The sequence below is a fragment of the Notolepis coatsorum genome, assembly GCF_963971535.1.
Source record: "Notolepis coatsorum genome assembly, chromosome: 6".
In the NCBI taxonomy this organism is placed as follows: Eukaryota; Metazoa; Chordata; class Actinopteri; order Aulopiformes; family Paralepididae; genus Notolepis; species Notolepis coatsorum.
In genome coordinates, this window is record NC_140170.1 from 41,392,256 (window position 1) to 41,409,843 (window position 17,588).

The window sequence follows — 17,588 nt, forward strand, 5'->3', positions numbered from 1 at the left end:
TCCTCTCACAATATTCACCCTCACTGAACTGAGTCATCTGAAAATGTGATGATTTGTGATGTCAGAGAGACACAGCTGCATGATAATGTTCAGGCGGTGGTTCAGGTTTACCATTGTGGTTGGAGCCCAGGCTCAAAACGGCTTAAGATCTTCAGGTAGAAAAATGCTGTTTTTGAGGACTTGATTAGAAATACAAAACAATGAATTAAAAAAAATAAAAAATTGTTCCATAAACTCACAGGAATTGTGTAAAAGTGCCCAAATAGTGAAAGAAATAGTAAAATAGTTCCCCTTTAATACACTTTTCAATCAATCAATCAAACTCCTGGGTGGACATTGAAACAAAGCAGGCTATTCTGTGGTGGAATGAATTTCTCACCAGTCAGGACAGCTGAAACCGGCCATGTCAGCATCAGTCACCATGGAAAATGTCTATTATGTCTCGCTACCATGATGTGGTCGAATGGCATAAGACTAAAATTGGGTCAATAGCCTACAATAAGAGTAGCTACTACCTGGAAAGAATAGTGAAAAATACCAGTACAATGGCGTGCCATGAGTGGTCTGTTGGCAAAGTTGTAAACCAGGGTTCTCAGTGTTGATGACTGAGGGCCAATTTAGGGATCCAACATTAGATTGAGGGCCACCCACAACGAAAACTTTAACTAAGGTCAAACTTTCGATCATGCAAAAATGGCAATCACTGAAATCGCTTCAATGATGATCCGTCTCGTGAGTAGGCATCTTGTGAGTCATATACAACTCACAAGATTCCTAGTTGCCATGCAACCAATAGCCTAGCAAGCTTTCAACAAGCTGTCAAACTACTGTGTGATGTTGTCCGTTGGTTTAAAACCGGATCAAATATAGCGCATGCATTTACACCTTAACTACTCATCGCGGGCCACCAGAAACTTTTCAGAGGGCCTCACATTGACAATGCCTGTTGTAAACCAAGGATAGCTGTATATGTGGTCAAATACAGTATGTGTCAATAAGGCTGTACTAGTTCTGGCATTTCTCTTTTTTTTTTTTTTTTTTTTTTAAACTTTTGGCATCTGGTATATCAGTGCGATATCACCGGCAAATTTCATGTCTCATGTAACCTACTATGTAGTGGAAAACAACTGATGGCAGCTAAAATAAACCGCTACTGTTGAATTGCAAAATAGGTAGGCTACAGGTTTGAAGTTAATATTAGTAGCTGGGACTGTCGAGTTCTTTGTGCATTATTACGAGAGGCCTGTTTTAATTGGTAACATTACCTTCCTGTATTGGGGAGAGCTATTTAAGAGATGTAATAGATCGCAATCTAAATTAACACACATTAGATCAGTGGTTTTCAAACTTGGGTCCTCGGCACTTGGCAATGTGGGTCGAGGGATGAGAGCAAAAAAGTTAAATTTAGCTCAATCTTATATAGCAAAATAATATAGCATTATTTGTACAGTATATTGTTATCCCCTACTGGGTACCAGTCAACCAGCACCTGCTAACGGGTCTGACCCTTTAGCTCAGCTGGTTAGTGCAGTCACCTGTGGATCCTATGGTCCCAGGTTCATATCCACTCAGTTGGACTATGAACTTAACATAGAAATGTAACATAGAAACACGAGAATGAGCTTTTGAAGGAATTGTCCAAGTGTGAACAGTGCAAGTTTTATTAATTTCATTTCAGATGTCAAACAAACACCACAGTGAACATACCGACACTGCTTTGTACGTTGACGGGTGTCGATGGCAACACTACGCTCTTACAGCAGGCCACACTTAAAACCACTTTTCATCTAGCAATATTTTGGCCACAGCTCAGTTGAAAAAAAAAGAGGAAGAAGTGTTTATTTAATTTCAAAAATTGTAGAAAAACATGGTTTGTGCAAAACAAATAAAACAAAAAAAAACATCTGTACGTTTATAAATGCCTTTAACAACCACAAACGGTGCAGTGTCACATTTGGCTCCACTGGCTGAAATTTTAACAATGTGCAAAAAGATTAAAGCTGTAGAATTATTCAAAACCAATCAAAATGGCAGCCCTGTCACAGGAAATGGTGACATGAGGTTTTATACACGTTACATGTACTAAGACAGCTTTACAAGTTTTTTTCCGTTACAGATTAGGGAAGAGTGATTGATTGAATAAAAACGGCAGCGGATCAGTACTGAAATTAGCATCGTTGTCACTCTTGAGCGAGTCGGGTCCAAACATGGTTATCGGGTCAATGGAGCCACTGCACTGCCAGCACCACCCTGCTGTAAAACACCTCCGTTTACATTACAATGCAAAATACCATTCCCATTTAAAAAAAAAGGCACAGACTTGTATGTGTGGTTACATTTGCACAATGATAGAAATAATCGCCCCTAAACACATAACACCCACGAGCTTGACCTATGACGCAACGCCCCCCCCCACAAACGCACATGTATAGACGTCACCGCATAATGCCCCCCCCCACACCCATTCCCTCGGCATCTACAGTATTTTCAGTCTCAAAAAAAGAAAAGGATGGCTAAGTCATAAAGTAATATCTCAAATTGGATGACGTGCTAATGGTATTGCTTACTTCCACTCTTTATATAATATCCCTTTGTGACAACAAGAAGAGGCAACAGTATGAGATGCCGCTTCCTTTTTCTCACGCCTCGTTTCCACTAGCCAGGGTTCAGCCGTGGCACACAGAGAGCATCTCCATGGTCTTTAGAACCGGGCCAGACCTGGCTGGACCCCGGCGGAGACCGCCACCTTTCACAACTGTTGCATCATTATGGTTTAGTTTGTGTACTACAGTTGGTGGTGTGGATTTTGAAAGGTTGCCTAGCAACCGGAGAGTTTACAAGCATGGAGACACAAACCCAATCATACCATGCTAGACCATGGCTATAACCCCAGCCGGGCTGAACATAGCTAATGGAGGCATATAGGTCCCCAGACATATCCACAGATGCACCTGGCGTCGTGTCAAACCTCCCGTTGTAAACAATGAACAAGTTACGCTGATGTGAGAACATCCTGAGAACATGTAGTTTCTTCTTCTTAAATCTTCCCTTGTGAAAATGAATGGAATCATTCGCTCACTACACTTTTGACTTAAATCATGTTCATATGATTTTTTTTGTGTCCTTTTTTGTATATGTCATTTTTTATTTTCATCCATTAAGAAAATATTTGTGTAAGGTTAAATGAAAATATACAATTATTAATACAATAGAATACAGAGCTATAGGTTAAAGGTGATTAAAAACTGGGTTGATTGTATTTCTTCTCCCTTTAAGATGCACACGTTTTCCTTGGTTTAAAAGGCAAGAGGTAAAGTGTATAAGAAAAAGGCAGCCTCTCCCATCTTTCAAAAGGGCTGGTGCACAAGATTAGGCGATTGCTTTTGCCTCTGGTAAGAATGCCTCCCAGTACTTCGTCAGCTAGAAAAAAGAAAAAGAAAGAATGGACGGTCAGTGTCACAAAATCTAAGATGAACATGAATGATTTTCATCTGCTTCAAAAAGTACAATACACATACCATACCACTGATTCAGACATAAAATGTTCAAAGTACAATACACATACCACTGATTCAGACATTTAAAAAAGGTATGCAACAACTCGCTTTTGTTTATATTCACATTTTCTCCCAACACAGACTTTTATTGCTGTCCTATAATCTACAAACTGAATACATTTCCTTCCCAAGTAAATGTATGCCATTTCTCTGCTCTTGCAATATTTACATCCCATTCAGGTTCACTTTTTCTTTTTAACCCTTTCACTGCCACACGACAGAATGTTAACCCTTTACCATCACACAACCGACGGCGATGCTCCATCATTAGCATCATTAGCTCCGCATCCGTGTGATAGTAAAGGGCTAACCTTCTGTATTGTCACAGTGAAAGGGTTAACCGGCTGTCGTGTGGCAGTGAAAGGGTTAACCCAGGCCCAATTTACTGAGCACTGTGCTGCTTCCTCTCAACACGCTCACTATTCAATAAGTGTTTTCACTTTAAAAAGCAATGATCCATGCTCCACGTCATTTTCCAAAATAGGAATAACTTGTGTAATCAGATGTGTCTTCATATGTTCTGCTGAGGAAGTGGTTCCAAACCGTCCAACCGGCTGACTGTTCAGAACGGTAACCACTCCTGGACATGCCATGCGAGGGAAAGATACACAGCACACTCAAGCCTACAACAAATTGACTGGATCTTGCTTTTATTTCCCAAAAGGTCATGAATCTGTAAAGACACCAAAACAAACACGCAACTTTCACTCAGAATTGTCTGTTTTATTGAAATCTTCACAGCAGTTATTTTAGTTTATACTTCAAAAGTGTAATATTTAGACTAGGTCCCCAAAAATGAATGGAAGTTAATGAGGAGCCCGACCTCTGGGAGGAGCGGTGGTGTCGACAGCAAACACACAGAGACAGCAGTGGCCGCTAGCGCACTTGTGGGGCTGTCCCCGACTAAGGATTTGGATGGTCGACTATGATTGGCCAAAATTTGCCGTTAGTCGACTATTGGTCAAAAAAATAAATAAAATAAAAAAAGTATAATATTTTTTTTTTTTGTTTAAAAAAAAAAAATGTATCATTCCATTTGGGCTGTGGGGGGTGCTTAATGTCTGAAGGAGTCGACTGAAGGCTTCTTGTCCTCTGCAAAAGCATGCAATTGGTCCACTGATGGATACATCTTGATATTAATTTAGTCTAGTCTAGTGTGTTCATTAGATGGGTGAAATCCTCTTTCAGTGCCTCTGTGCCTGTTTCCGTAGGCAGTTAGCCTCTGGTATGTGTGCCATTAGTGTTAGCCACGCTTCTAGGCCTCTTTTCTTTTGGAAAGAATGATAAAAAAAATTATAATAATAATATTTATATATATATATTTTATATTCGACTAAGAGGTTGGCCAGTCGACTACGGCTCCTTTCGACCGATTAGTCGACTAATCGACTAATAGCGGTCAGCCCTACTTACTTGTGGATGGTAAAACTGCTGACTGCTAAGTTCCACTAAAGTGAAATATCCCTTTAAGTGTACGTGGATTTGTGAAATGTTCCAACATGTGCATCACCACCACAACAGAAAGACACTCACCTGCTGCTGAGACTGCAGCAGCGACTCCAAGTACTTGATAATCTGTCTTTTGAAATCCCTGGCCTTCTCTTTCTGTTAAGAGCAAAGACAATGATTACAGACTTGAACATTCCACCAACTTGCACACAGTAGTACACTCGTACTGTAATTGATGCTGCTCTTATTTGTTATTGATATGCTGGTATTGGAAATTGTTTACACTGTTCTTATTGCTTCTGTACTACATGTGTTGATGCTTCTGCAAGACTGAGGAGCCAAGAAACAACCATTTCAAGGATCATCACAGAGAACACTTAAAAACTGAAACAATGTTTTCCCAATCAGTGATCAGTCATTTTCAACCATCCATAAATGTATACAGGGTTTCTTTCTACACATTGTCTATTTCATTTTGTGTGAACTGCCCCTTTAACTAGGGTGTCACGATGAATTGACCCAATTGAATAATTAGAAAAAATTACAATATTCAATTAAGAATTACTGCAGCGATGCTCCAAACATTTCATTGGTGCCAGTTACATGTTCCAAAGCATCTAGTCTGATGGAAATACAAAAGAAAAATCATAGTTGTTGTCAAGTTGGTGAAGTTATTAGCTTCACCAAGATTGCTAATAAATGCCCTCAAAAAGAAAGTGCATGCTTTAGCTCCATTCCAGTGTGTGTTCATGGGAAAATGTTTATTCAATAAAACGTAAATGTAATGCATTTATTTTTTTTTAATGAAAATTTGTCGTTCAGGGCGGCTGAATACAGAAAAGAGAAAAAGTTGATAAAAAAAAAAAAAAAAAAATTGTCGTTCAGATGCACCACATAAACGGATTAAATAATCACTGGATGAATTGAGTAATGGGCAGAATAAGTTCTGGCAGGACACCGTTAACACACGCATGTGTTGCGACAGCTTTAAGCTAACGCTCCATCATCCCACCTATACTGATCTGGTGGTCTATTGATAGACTTATAGACCCGTCACACACACTCTGTATGCGGAGGATGTTTGACTGCTGCTGCCTACAAGTCAGACCCACCACCCCCTGCTCTGGTTCTACTCCACATGTACTGTATGCATCTACCTCAGAGCAATGGTTCTCATGCTTTTTCGTGTCACGGACCGCCAAATAGACCCCCATTTGATAAGATTTAGCTAAAGGGACCTCCATGGCCCCATCTGAGAAAATATGTGTTGTTAGATACGAATTATTCTAGAATTCCATAACTGTCTATACTGTCGTTGGGGAGCTAACTTAGGAAAGAGTGAAACCTATGATCAGAATAATCACTCATCAATAATCCTTCTTATGCATTCTCTCATTAGACTAACTTATTGTGAATAACATTTTAATTCAATTAAACTAATCCCCATTTTGAGAAGCACTGCCTTAGGGTATTAGATCTGTAAGTTATGTTCCCCGTGGGGGATTTGTTTGCATTGTCCCCTGCTATAAATCTTTTGCATGCTGTTGTGCTTTATATTTTATGTAAGCGGTTATGCTTTAGCCTCTTGCAGCAGGGAGCACCCTCAAGAGTAGCCATTGCCATTTATTCCGCTTTACACATGAGTGATTCCCGACAGTGACGAAACTTAAATAATCATGAGTAGTAGCAGCTCCAATGCATAGGAGGAACCCTGTTAATATGAGAAAGTAGCTAACAAAATATATGAATACCTCAAACCGTAACACTTCCTTGCGTACAGTAGCCGACACCCTGTCGAAGTCTCTCTCACTCTGGGTCATCTTCGCCTCCCACTGCGAAAGAGAGGAGAGGAATTTTGCTCAATGAACTGTGCACAATAGTGGCCTTGCACGGAATGTTCCTGTACTGTAGGTCTCTTTCTTCCAACATGGCTACCTGTAACCATTGGTAACCACTTAGAAAATAAAAATGCCTAATTTCTGTGCAGTCGTAGAGTAGGTAAAACACTGAATAGCCCGATAGTACGGTTCTACTGTGACTCAATAATAATAACACCAAATTACTACATTTCTGTTGATATATTCATCATATATGAACACATAGTAACCATTGTTTCTTCCAACATGGCAAACAGGCATTCTAAACATTCCTCGAAAGGCCTCTATTGACCACAGATTTGCCTCCTGTTGATTGTGGACAGTCCAGTACCTCAGAGATATCTACTGTTGACAGGACAGTCCAGTACCTCAGAGATATCTACTGTTGACAGGACAGTCCAGTACCTCAGAGATATCTACTGTAACTGAGGGGTTACAAAACCCTGACTGTATTAAAGATTGTGATAGATTAAACCACTGCTAGGTATGTACTTTAATTACTGGCCAGACAGTACATCGAATAGATATGGTGGACACTCATAATAACACGGCATTGACAAAGAAATAGTATTTGAGGGTATTTTATTATTATGCAACATTAGGTTACAGAATGAGAATTAGGGTCGCGCTTGTATGGCGAAGAATATGCATAAAGTCAGTCAGTAGCATGAGTCACTGGGAATAGCAGGATTCCTACTATGGGTACTAGTCTGACGCCACCTGGCGTACTATAATAGCAATTATAGAAGGCAACGCTGGTACTGCCTGGAGACACTGGGTTCCTCTCAGAGTTGTAAGGTCTAGAGGATAGAGGAATGTTCGGATACTCAGTCTGATTCAATGAAGAATAAGGGGGTTCACGTACAGAAGCCAGTCCTTGTAAATCCAACGATCAGCAACAAAAGCAATAACTGTAATCCAATGCTCGATAGCAAACGATGATAGCTAGCCAGCCTCTGTCCATGAGGCAAGCCCGAATGTAAATCCTCACGAGGTTAAATCCCAAACGACAGTGGGAGTCAACGATACTCTTCTCCGGGTAACACGTTCCACAATCAATATAATCCAACCAGTAATGGTTCTGCAATCGCCGCCGCTGGTTCTCCTGTGCACATGTCCAACAGGTTCTCCGACTAGGCCTCCTCGGGTACTGGCACCAATGTATTTAGTCCACGCACCCTGGCTAAGGTCCACTAGCTAACACGAACGAACCGCTGGGTAATGCTACACACGAACGAACTGTGGTTGGCACGATATACAATAAATGAACGACTATTTACTTCACATTAGATTAGGTCGAACTTGACGTTACTGCATTAAACTCTGACACTTTACTATTCAATTCGCACGTGGTTCTCAACGCTCCGTTAGACGCACTGCTGCTCACTTCACTGTTACCGAACACGAACAGCTACTTAGACGAACTGCTGCTGTGCGCACCTGCGCCGTATATATACTTAAGTGATTATCTAGTCCCAAACCTCAGTTCTTGTCTGGAATCAATACGCTGTCTCCGGGCATGTTACGACATGCCCAGACTTGTCCTTGAACCTGGCTGAGGACGAGACTGCCTGGCGCCACCGTCAGGGGGCATTATCCATAAGGAAAGTGAATATTACTATGATTCGAACGCAGGCTTAAAGGGATATACCGTGTATATATAAATAATATACAATGTATATAAAACAATAAATGTAGATTCTCAGCTTTAATCTGGCCCTTCACAACATCTACTGTTGACTGGACAGTACCTCAGAGATATCTACTGTTGACTGGACAGTACCTCAGAGATATCTACTGTTGACTGGACAGTACCTCAGAGATATCTACTGTTGACTGGACAGTACCTCAGAGATATCTACTGTTGACTGGACAGTACCTCAGAGATATCTACTGTTGACTGGACAGTACAGTACCTCAGAGATATCTACTGTTGACTGGACAGTACCTCAGAGATATCTACTGTTGACTGGACAGTACCTCAGAGATATCTACTGTTGACTGCGGACAGTACCTCAGAGATATCTACTGTTGACTGGACAGTACCTCAGAGATATCTACTGTTGATTGGACAGTACCTCGGAGATATCTACTGTTGACTGGACAGTACCTCAGAGATATCTACTGTTGATTGGACAGTACCTCAGAGATATCTACTGTTGACTGGACAGTACCTCAGAGATATCTACTGTTGACTGGACAGTACCTCGGAGATATCTACTGTTGACTGGACAGTACAGTACCTCAGAGATATCTACTGTTGACTGGACAGTACCTCAGATATATCTACTGTTGACTGGACAGTACCTCAAGAGATATCTACTGTTGACTGGACAGTACCTCAGAGATATCTACTGTTGACTGGACAGTACCTCGGAGATATCTACTGTTGACTGGACAGTACCTCAGAGATATCTACTGTTGATTGGACAGTACCTCGGAGATATCTACTGTTGACTGGACAGTACCTCGGAGATATCTACTGTTGACTGGACAGTACAGTACCTCAGAGATATCTACTGTTGACTGGACAGTACCTCAGATATATCTACTGTTGACTGGACAGTACAGTACCTCAGAGATATCTACTGTTGACTGGACAGTACCTCGGAGATATCTACTGTTGACTGGACAGTACCTCGGAGATATCTTCCTTGGCCTGCTGGAGCTTCTCAGGCTTGTTTGCCCAAAGGAGCTTGGCCTCCGTCTCCCGTTTCTTCTGCAGCATGTTCTGTGCGTCCTGCCAGCGCTGCCACGCCTTCATCCGGTGATCGAAGGACCCCTGAGGAAACCGACACACCAGGGATCATTTCATCACTGTGGATTTGGGATTCTGACCAAAGCAGCATCGTCTTTAGCTTTGGAACATATGGTGACTAGGAGAGGTGAGGGAGAGGTTCAGAAAGGCCGCACGAGTAGCAAAAGTATCGTAAATTTCATTGGCCATCTCTGAAACCATGAGAGCAAAGTTGCAAATTAGTACGTATTTCAATTCGCTACAAATTAGCACAGTGAGAAGATGTGAAAGAATTCTAAATCAATCAAAATCGCTGAGTGATTAATTAATGTTGATAGTACTTAGTAAGGAATATTAGAATGTAAAGTTAAAAGTGAAAAGCAAATTTGCCAATTAGCAGCAAGTCCTCACCTCAGAAGGCTTTGTGAATGGAACCTAGAGCCATATGAAATCCGCGTTCACAGAATCACGGACGGAATCGCGGAATTGAGCAATAAAAATGGAATCAACTGTAAAAAAATAAAAATTATAATTTTATTTTTATTTTTTTTATGTTGTGGGACTTGTACAGCACTTTGTTCAACTTTGTCAGTGCTGTAAAGTTTAAACCTTTTTAAATCTTAGACAAACACTTTGCTTTCATGAAATATTATAAGCCGTCATTTGAGGCTTTATAAAAGCAGCACAATGAACACAAATCTGTCAGTGCCGAGTCCGACCTCATCTTAAATAACAAACAGCATTGCTTGTTGTAATTAACAAAGAGAGGCAGAGTTGATTTGGCAACAACAACAAAAAATATATATATATATATATATCATTTTCTTTTTTTTTATCGAATTTTATTTTCGAATCCGCCCATCAAACGAAGCTTCGAAGTATTTAAGACAGCCCTATTAAATACTGTTATATCTTATTAAATTGTGGACATTTATTCATTCCCATTTATTAGACACTATTTCTGATGGTACAAAGCAAAATACAGAATTCTGAAATATTAAAACGGAATTTGGGAAAAAAAATTATGGAATTTGGAAAAAAATAAAACGGATTTCATATGGCTCTAATGAAACCCATGGTCGGTGTGCATCAGTTGGGTTGATTTTGTTACTAGTATTATTCTTCCCCTGCTACCAGCATGTTGCCGGTTCAGGAAAACCTCCCTCAACAACACCCACCGTTGAAGTGCCCTTGAGCAAGGCACTCAACCCGCCTCTGCCCCAGTGGAGCTGCCGATTTGGTTGTGGTTGTACTTGGCAGCTCCCAAGTGTGAATGTATGTAACTGTGTGAAGTGGGGTGTTGCTGAAAAAGAGCATCCTACCCTTTAAAAAAAAGTAAATAAAATACATTTCAACACCCTGACATTTCAGAGCAGTTGATATTGATTGGAGTGATTCGAGAGCAATGTATTGTAGGCCTGTCCCCGACTAAGGATTTGAATAGTCGACTTTGATTGGCCAACATTTGCTGATAGTCAACCCCCCCCCCCCCCCCCCCGAATGCAAAAATATAAAATTATTACTACAATACAGTACAGCTCAATACACACAATTGTTAAGGGGATGCAGACCAGAGAAAGACTTTAGTCTTGTTTACATCAGGGTCCCCCATTTTCAATTCATCATAACATATATGACATACATGACATACAGATAGACAGTACTGCTTACATCTATAAATTTTTTTTCAAAATAATTTTTTAGCATTTTTACAGCTTTATTGGTCACGCAGGACCGACAGAGGAGAGGGCGAACGGGAGGAGAGGTGGGGAGGACATGCGACAAATAACGACGGGAGCTGGGATCGAACCCAGGTCAGCCGCGTAGGTGCGCGAGGCACTATGGTATGCGCCACGAGGGTGCCCCTTACATCTATACATTTATGACATACCAGATTTATTTATCCGTTCATTAGACGGGTGAAATCCTCTTTCAGTGCCTCTGTGCCTGTTTTCTTAGGCAGTTAGCCTCTCTGGTATGCGAGCCATTAGCGTTAGCCACGCTTCTAGGCCTCTTTGCTTTTGGAAAGAATGATCCCAATTAAAAAAAATTTTAACACTTTGAGTGCCAGCCACGAGAAATCTCGTTAGTTCATGCCATGCGTTGAGTGCCAGGAACGAGAAATCTCGTTATTTGACCATTATTTTTTTTATTATCGATTTCCATACGTTTTTCATCAATCTAGCCTCACGTTACCATTGGGGATCTGTCTGAACTCGAACAGGGAAAATACCGCCCCCTATCGTCTCTCCGGATGGTATTGCACCCATTGGATTGGACTGAATGAAATGGATGGGGAAAAAAAGAGTCCGGATTCCACATTTTACTTGTCAGGCATGTAACCGGAGATGATCCCATTAATTGCAGAGCCGCAGAACAGCGTGGAATATGTGTTCCCAGTATCCAGCGTTGGATCAATAAACGCGATCGATATTTGGAATGGCGATCAGGAATTGGAATCATCTTTTTGGAGAACATCTGATGTGAGGTAAGGAATCTATTTTACCAGTCTTGGGATAATCAGAGCTCTTTTCACAGATATATCAACGTGTCCCGTATGTGTGTATGTGTGTGTGTGTGTGTGTGTGTGTGCTGATCAGGAAATTAGATTATCGATTTTTCAGTACATAAGTACACATATACTATCGATAATCTAGCGTTTATTTGAAAACTATTCATAAATAGGCCGAAAGATGACAACGTGTTTTGTGTATTCCACTAAAGAGCGATTCCTGCAGAATCAAATTTTTTTCAAAATGGTATAAAACGGAAATGTACCGATTAAAAAACAATCCGTTTCGACAATGTTGACTGCAAACAAGTCATTGATAAGCGACGGGCGTATTAGACACATAGCCATCATTTAAGATATAGTTTATGCGTTCGCAAATGTGCTCGCCCTCCCATTGACTACAGCGCCGGCACTCAATCGCTATTTCTGGCGCCCCCTGCTGGCACTCTGTTAATTAATACAAATATTATATATTTTCTTTTACATTCGACTAAGAGGTTGGCAGTAGACTACGGCTCCTTTCGATGGATTAGTCGACTATTCGACTAGTCTAGGTCAGCCCTAATGTATTGTATGCATCACGGTGGTGTACATTAGTGTTAATTATCTTCTCTCTACCCTAACGGAGCCCAGGAGGCGGATGTAGTCGGCGAGGAGCTCTGCGAAGTTGAAGGAGTCGTTGGAGGCCTGCTCCTGGTGTAACTGCTCCATCTTGTCCTCCACCTCGGCCAGCTGAGAGAGGGCCCGGGACAGGGCGGTGTTGTCCTCAGAGCTGCCCAGCATCGCTACGCTCTTGGCGAAGCTCGCCGTGTTCAACGACAGCTCTGGAGGAGAGAGGGGGGGGGGGTGACAAAAGACGTACAAAATGGTGAGCTTGGAATTATAAGGTTCCATCTACGTTCAGAGCAGTTTTGAGATATTATTGAGCTTATTATATTGACCGAGCAGGCTGTTCTTCCTGAGGAGACTCAACGTTGTGGCCACTTATGGGTATTGCAACATTAGTGTCTTTTCAGCTTTTCTCTTATTATTGTCGTTTTTCTTAAAGCAATATCAAATAGCGCCCAAGCCTAATATGACCTACCGTACTTTTCGGACTATAAGCCGCGGATTTTTCCCCCATTTTTTTTACCCTGCGGCTTATATAACGGTGCGGCTTATATGTGACTCGATGTGACCAAACCCGAAAATGTAAAAATCAAAATATTGCTTTTTTGACTGCATTGAAATGTTATTTATCTGTTCCCTTATTTGCTAAACTTAATACAACTTGTAAATGAGTTAATTCTTGTTATTTGTCCGACAGTATTGTGTCCCAATGCTAATTACATATGGTAATTAAACATTAAAACACCTGCGGCTTATAGTCCAGTGCGGCTTATATATGTACACATCATTCAATTTAGCTGCTGCGGCTTATAGTCAGGTGCGGCTTATAGTGCGAAAAGTACGGTAAATTTCATATCATGATAAATTTTGCATTTTTGGTAGTTGGCGATATATATCATGGTATATATATATGAATGAATGAATCTTTATTTCGAACATGATTTAAAAAAACAAAGAATAAAAAAGACAAACCGAAAAATATACACACCACTGTTTCGAAAAGGAGTAGGAAAGAAGCCTAAGCGTATCATGCCCTATACCCCTATCCGCCACTTCCAAGTGGGAACATTAATTAATACTTAAATTATATAATGGAGAATATCCACATTGCCAATAATTCTTCATTGAAAACAACATAAAATAAATAAATAATAATTTATATATTTAGGGTAGAGCTAACCTTTCCTATGAGTCACCAGGGAGTCCACCATGCCAAGGAGCTTCCTGAACTGTTGATCCTCAGACTCCACCTCCTGCAGCTTCTCCTCAAACCACTGCAACACACACACACACACACACACACACACACACACACACACACACACACACACACACACACACTTAGGATGAGTAGAACTTCCAACATGTACTTAAGACTGTGTCTGAGGAACTCTGCTAGGATATTTTCAGATCAAGTTACTAATCAATCACATACATACCACAATGTGTCAGCTCTGGCTACTGAAAGTGAAGCACCCCCAACCAAAACCCAGGAGGTTTTTTTTCGTTATTTTCAACAAAGAGCTTATTTTTCCATCATCCGGCATTATACCAATTCTAACAAAAATATTTGTCAACTTCAACTTGTCAAATCTTGATACTCAGAATTGCAATTCAACCCAACAGCGCTTCCGTGCACCAGTCCAAATATGTATTCAAAAGCAGCCAAATGTTTTGTCCAAATTATTTCTTTGTCTGCTGTGCGGCTGCCCTGTAGCATTATTGAATTACAGTCAGCTGAGCTGCAGCAGCCGACTAAAGCACCCGGAAAACAAGGTCATGGCTAGAAGGCATCCACGTTTTGTTGAGATGCATTAAAAAAACTTCAAAGATCGATGATCTCACAAATATTTTCTTTCATCTCTATTTTAGGTTATGGTGGGGAGTGATGTTTCCAGTGAGGTTAAAGGGATAGTTCTGATTTTTTAAATCCTAGCACTGTTTGCTACTTACCTCCCCCGAGTCCTTTCTCAGCACAATCCATGCCGTCTCTCATGCTAGCTGCGGCTAATTAGCAGCAAACCAATACAAGGTGACTGGGGTCAAGCTGAAATCTACTTTGTGAGCACCATGCATGGATGGTAGCTTGTACAGACAGGAGCTTTACCCAAATGACTTTGCTAGTATGAGGAACAGCATGGATTGTACTGAGAAAGGATTGTACCAATCAACACCATCATCATCATCATCATTGATAATTAGTAAATAGGGCTACGTGTCCAAAAACCGGAACTATCCCTTTAAGGTTAGTGTTAAGATAAGGGTTAGGTTTATAAACAAAACAAAAAAAAGTCAACAAAATGTGGATACCTTCTAGCCATGATCAGAAAGGTCAACACAACTTCTGTTTGATTGCACAAAGATAGGCTCATTGTTGATAATAATACTTACACTAAAAACAAAACAAAAAATAAAACGTCAGTTGAAAGACAAAAATAAAAGACTAATGTACATAACATTTTATAAATCGTAATTGAATAAAGTAATTGCTGTTTTGTTGTTGAACATCAAAACAATAAGATGTAGGTTTTTTTTCTTCTTTTTTTGCCTCACACAGCATAATGACTCCTCTATTGCTCTCAAAAGCTGACCAGTCTATTCTGCCACTGGCACTGAGCCACGTCAACAAGGACCAACACATGTGTTCTGGTTGAGAAGTTCAGTATTCAGAGTCTATGCTTGCTATGCACTCCACGTGAAGCACTTAAGAGTTTGGCACAGTTTGGAGCTTACTGTTGACCACCAGAAGAGTATCCCTCGTTGGCTGTGTTGTACACAATTCGTAAGTCGCTTTGGATAGTCGGCTAAATTACTAGAGTAAATGTAAATTAAACTTGTGCATCTGAAGCTCTACTGAAACTGTTTGTCTTGTTGAGTCGAATAGGGAAGTTTCCCTGTTACAGAACTTGCCCACTACTGCAAAACCTTTCAGTAATGATCGTCTTGCTACTCAAGTCAGGATAATGTAAGATTACAGAAGAAGTTGAAACTAAAGGAGTTGGCAACAGTCTGAATTTAAAGCACTTGAAAGCTCAATGGTGAATGAATCCATTAATAATAGTCTCCGGCCTTAGGTATTTATGTTGCTTTTAGGATTGTTTTTGCAGACCCATCTCCCTTCTCCATGTTGTACTGTAGGTTTCTCTTTTGTCATTAGTCTTGTATGTAACTTTGTATTGCTGCAGTCTTGACTAGGTCTCTGTGGTCTTGACCAGGTCTCTGTTGTCTTGACCAGGTCTCTGTTGTCTTGACCAGGTCTCTGTGGTCTTGACCAGGTCTCTGTGGTCTTGACCAGGTCTCTGTTGTCTTGACCAGGTCTCTGTTGTCTTGACCAGGTCTCTGTTGTCTTGACCAGGTCTCTGTTGTCTTGACCAGGTCTCTGTTGTCTTGACCAGGTCTCTGTTGTCTTGACCAGGTCTCTGTTGTCTTGACCAGGTCTCTGTTGTCTTGACCAGGTCTCTGTGGTCTTGACCAGGTCTCTGTTGTCTTGACCAGGTCTCTGTTGTCTTGACCAGGTCTCTGTGGTCTTGACCAGGTCTCTGTTGTCTTGACCAGGTCTCTGTTGTCTTGACCAGGTCTCTGTTGTCTTGACCAGGTCTCTGTTGTCTTGACCAGGTCTCTGTTGTCTTGACCAGGTCTCTGTTGTCTTGACCAGGTCTCTGTTGTCTTGACCAGGTCTCTGTTGTCTTGACCAGGTCTCTGTTGTCTTGACCAGGTCTCTGTTGTCTTGACCAGGTCTCTGTTGTCTTGACCAGGTCTCTGTTGTCTTGACCAGGTCTCTGTTGTCTTGACCAGGTCTCTGTTGTCTTGACCAGGTCTCTGTTGTCTTGACCAGGTCTCTGTTGTCTTGACCAGGTCTCTGTGGTCTTGACCAGGTCTCTGTTGCTGTTTATTATAATTTTTTTTTACTTTTACTTTTGTAAGTTATTTTCAGAAATTACTGATATTTTGAAACTATCTAAGGCCAAAACATGTAAAAAGATTTGTATTTTTTATCTGCCCTATCTTGATATCGGACCGATACCGATGTTGAAAAAATTGCCATATCGGCGGCCGATATATCGTGCATCACTACACTTAACCCCTAATTGCTCCCGATGAGCAGGTTGGCACCTTGCATGGTTGCCTCCGCCGTCGGTGTGTGAATGTGTGAGTGAATGGGTAAAATCAATGTGAGTAACAAATTGTAAAGCGCTTTGGATAAAAGCGCTATAACTACTCTAGCCAAGATAACATAACATTTGTATTTAATTATATACAACAGTGCGACAATTTGTATTTATATATTATAAATATATGATGGAGCCATAACTATATACGACAGGGCTGCAGTGGCTCAGGAGGTAGAGCAGTCGTCTGGTAATATGAAGGTCCCCGGTTCAATTCCGGCTCCTCCCAGCAGCGTGTCAAAGTGTCCTTGAGCAAAACCCTTAACCCCTAACTGCTCCCGATGAGCAGGTTGGCACCTTGCATGTTGGCCGTTGGTATGCAAATGTATGAGTGAATGTGTGAATGTGAGGCATAAGTTGTGAAGCGCTTTGGATACATCTGTATATGATGTAAACAGGGGAATACTGATGTAATGTAGAAGGAGTACTCACAACATCTGACTCATTCATCTTGATGGTCATTTTGCTGACGGCGTCTGTAGCTTTGGTAATCATCTTCAGGAAGCCGGCCCCACTCAGAGCCTGGGTGTTCACTGCTCTGGGCAGCTAGACACATGTACACACAGATTACTATTGTCAGTGTATGTCAGCACTAAATGCAGCAGAATACCAGACATCCAAAGTGACCAGTATTGAACATATGGTGCTAAAATATATTCCCATTAGGACCGCAAAAAA

At 41.0% G+C, this 17,588-nt stretch overlaps 1 protein-coding gene across 1 annotated transcript in view; it reads right to left on the minus strand.

The window, feature by feature from the left end:
- Positions 1 to 1,645: 1,645 nt before the first annotated feature.
- LOC311230452 (uncharacterized protein) overlaps positions 1,646 to 17,588 on the minus strand; it is a 30,503-nt gene continuing 14,560 nt past the window's right edge. Inside the window, exons 9-15 of the mRNA XM_084316737.1 lie at positions 17,343 to 17,456; positions 13,922 to 14,015; positions 12,751 to 12,956; positions 9,522 to 9,665; positions 6,758 to 6,838; positions 5,091 to 5,162; positions 1,646 to 3,420 (exon numbers count right to left, since the gene is read on the minus strand). Of these exons, the coding sequence (XP_084172863.1) occupies positions 3,370 to 3,420; positions 5,091 to 5,162; positions 6,758 to 6,838; positions 9,522 to 9,665; positions 12,751 to 12,956; positions 13,922 to 14,015; positions 17,343 to 17,456 (762 nt within the window). The 3' untranslated portion in view covers positions 1,646 to 3,369. The remainder of the gene's footprint in view (positions 3,421 to 5,090; positions 5,163 to 6,757; positions 6,839 to 9,521; positions 9,666 to 12,750; positions 12,957 to 13,921; positions 14,016 to 17,342; positions 17,457 to 17,588) is intronic.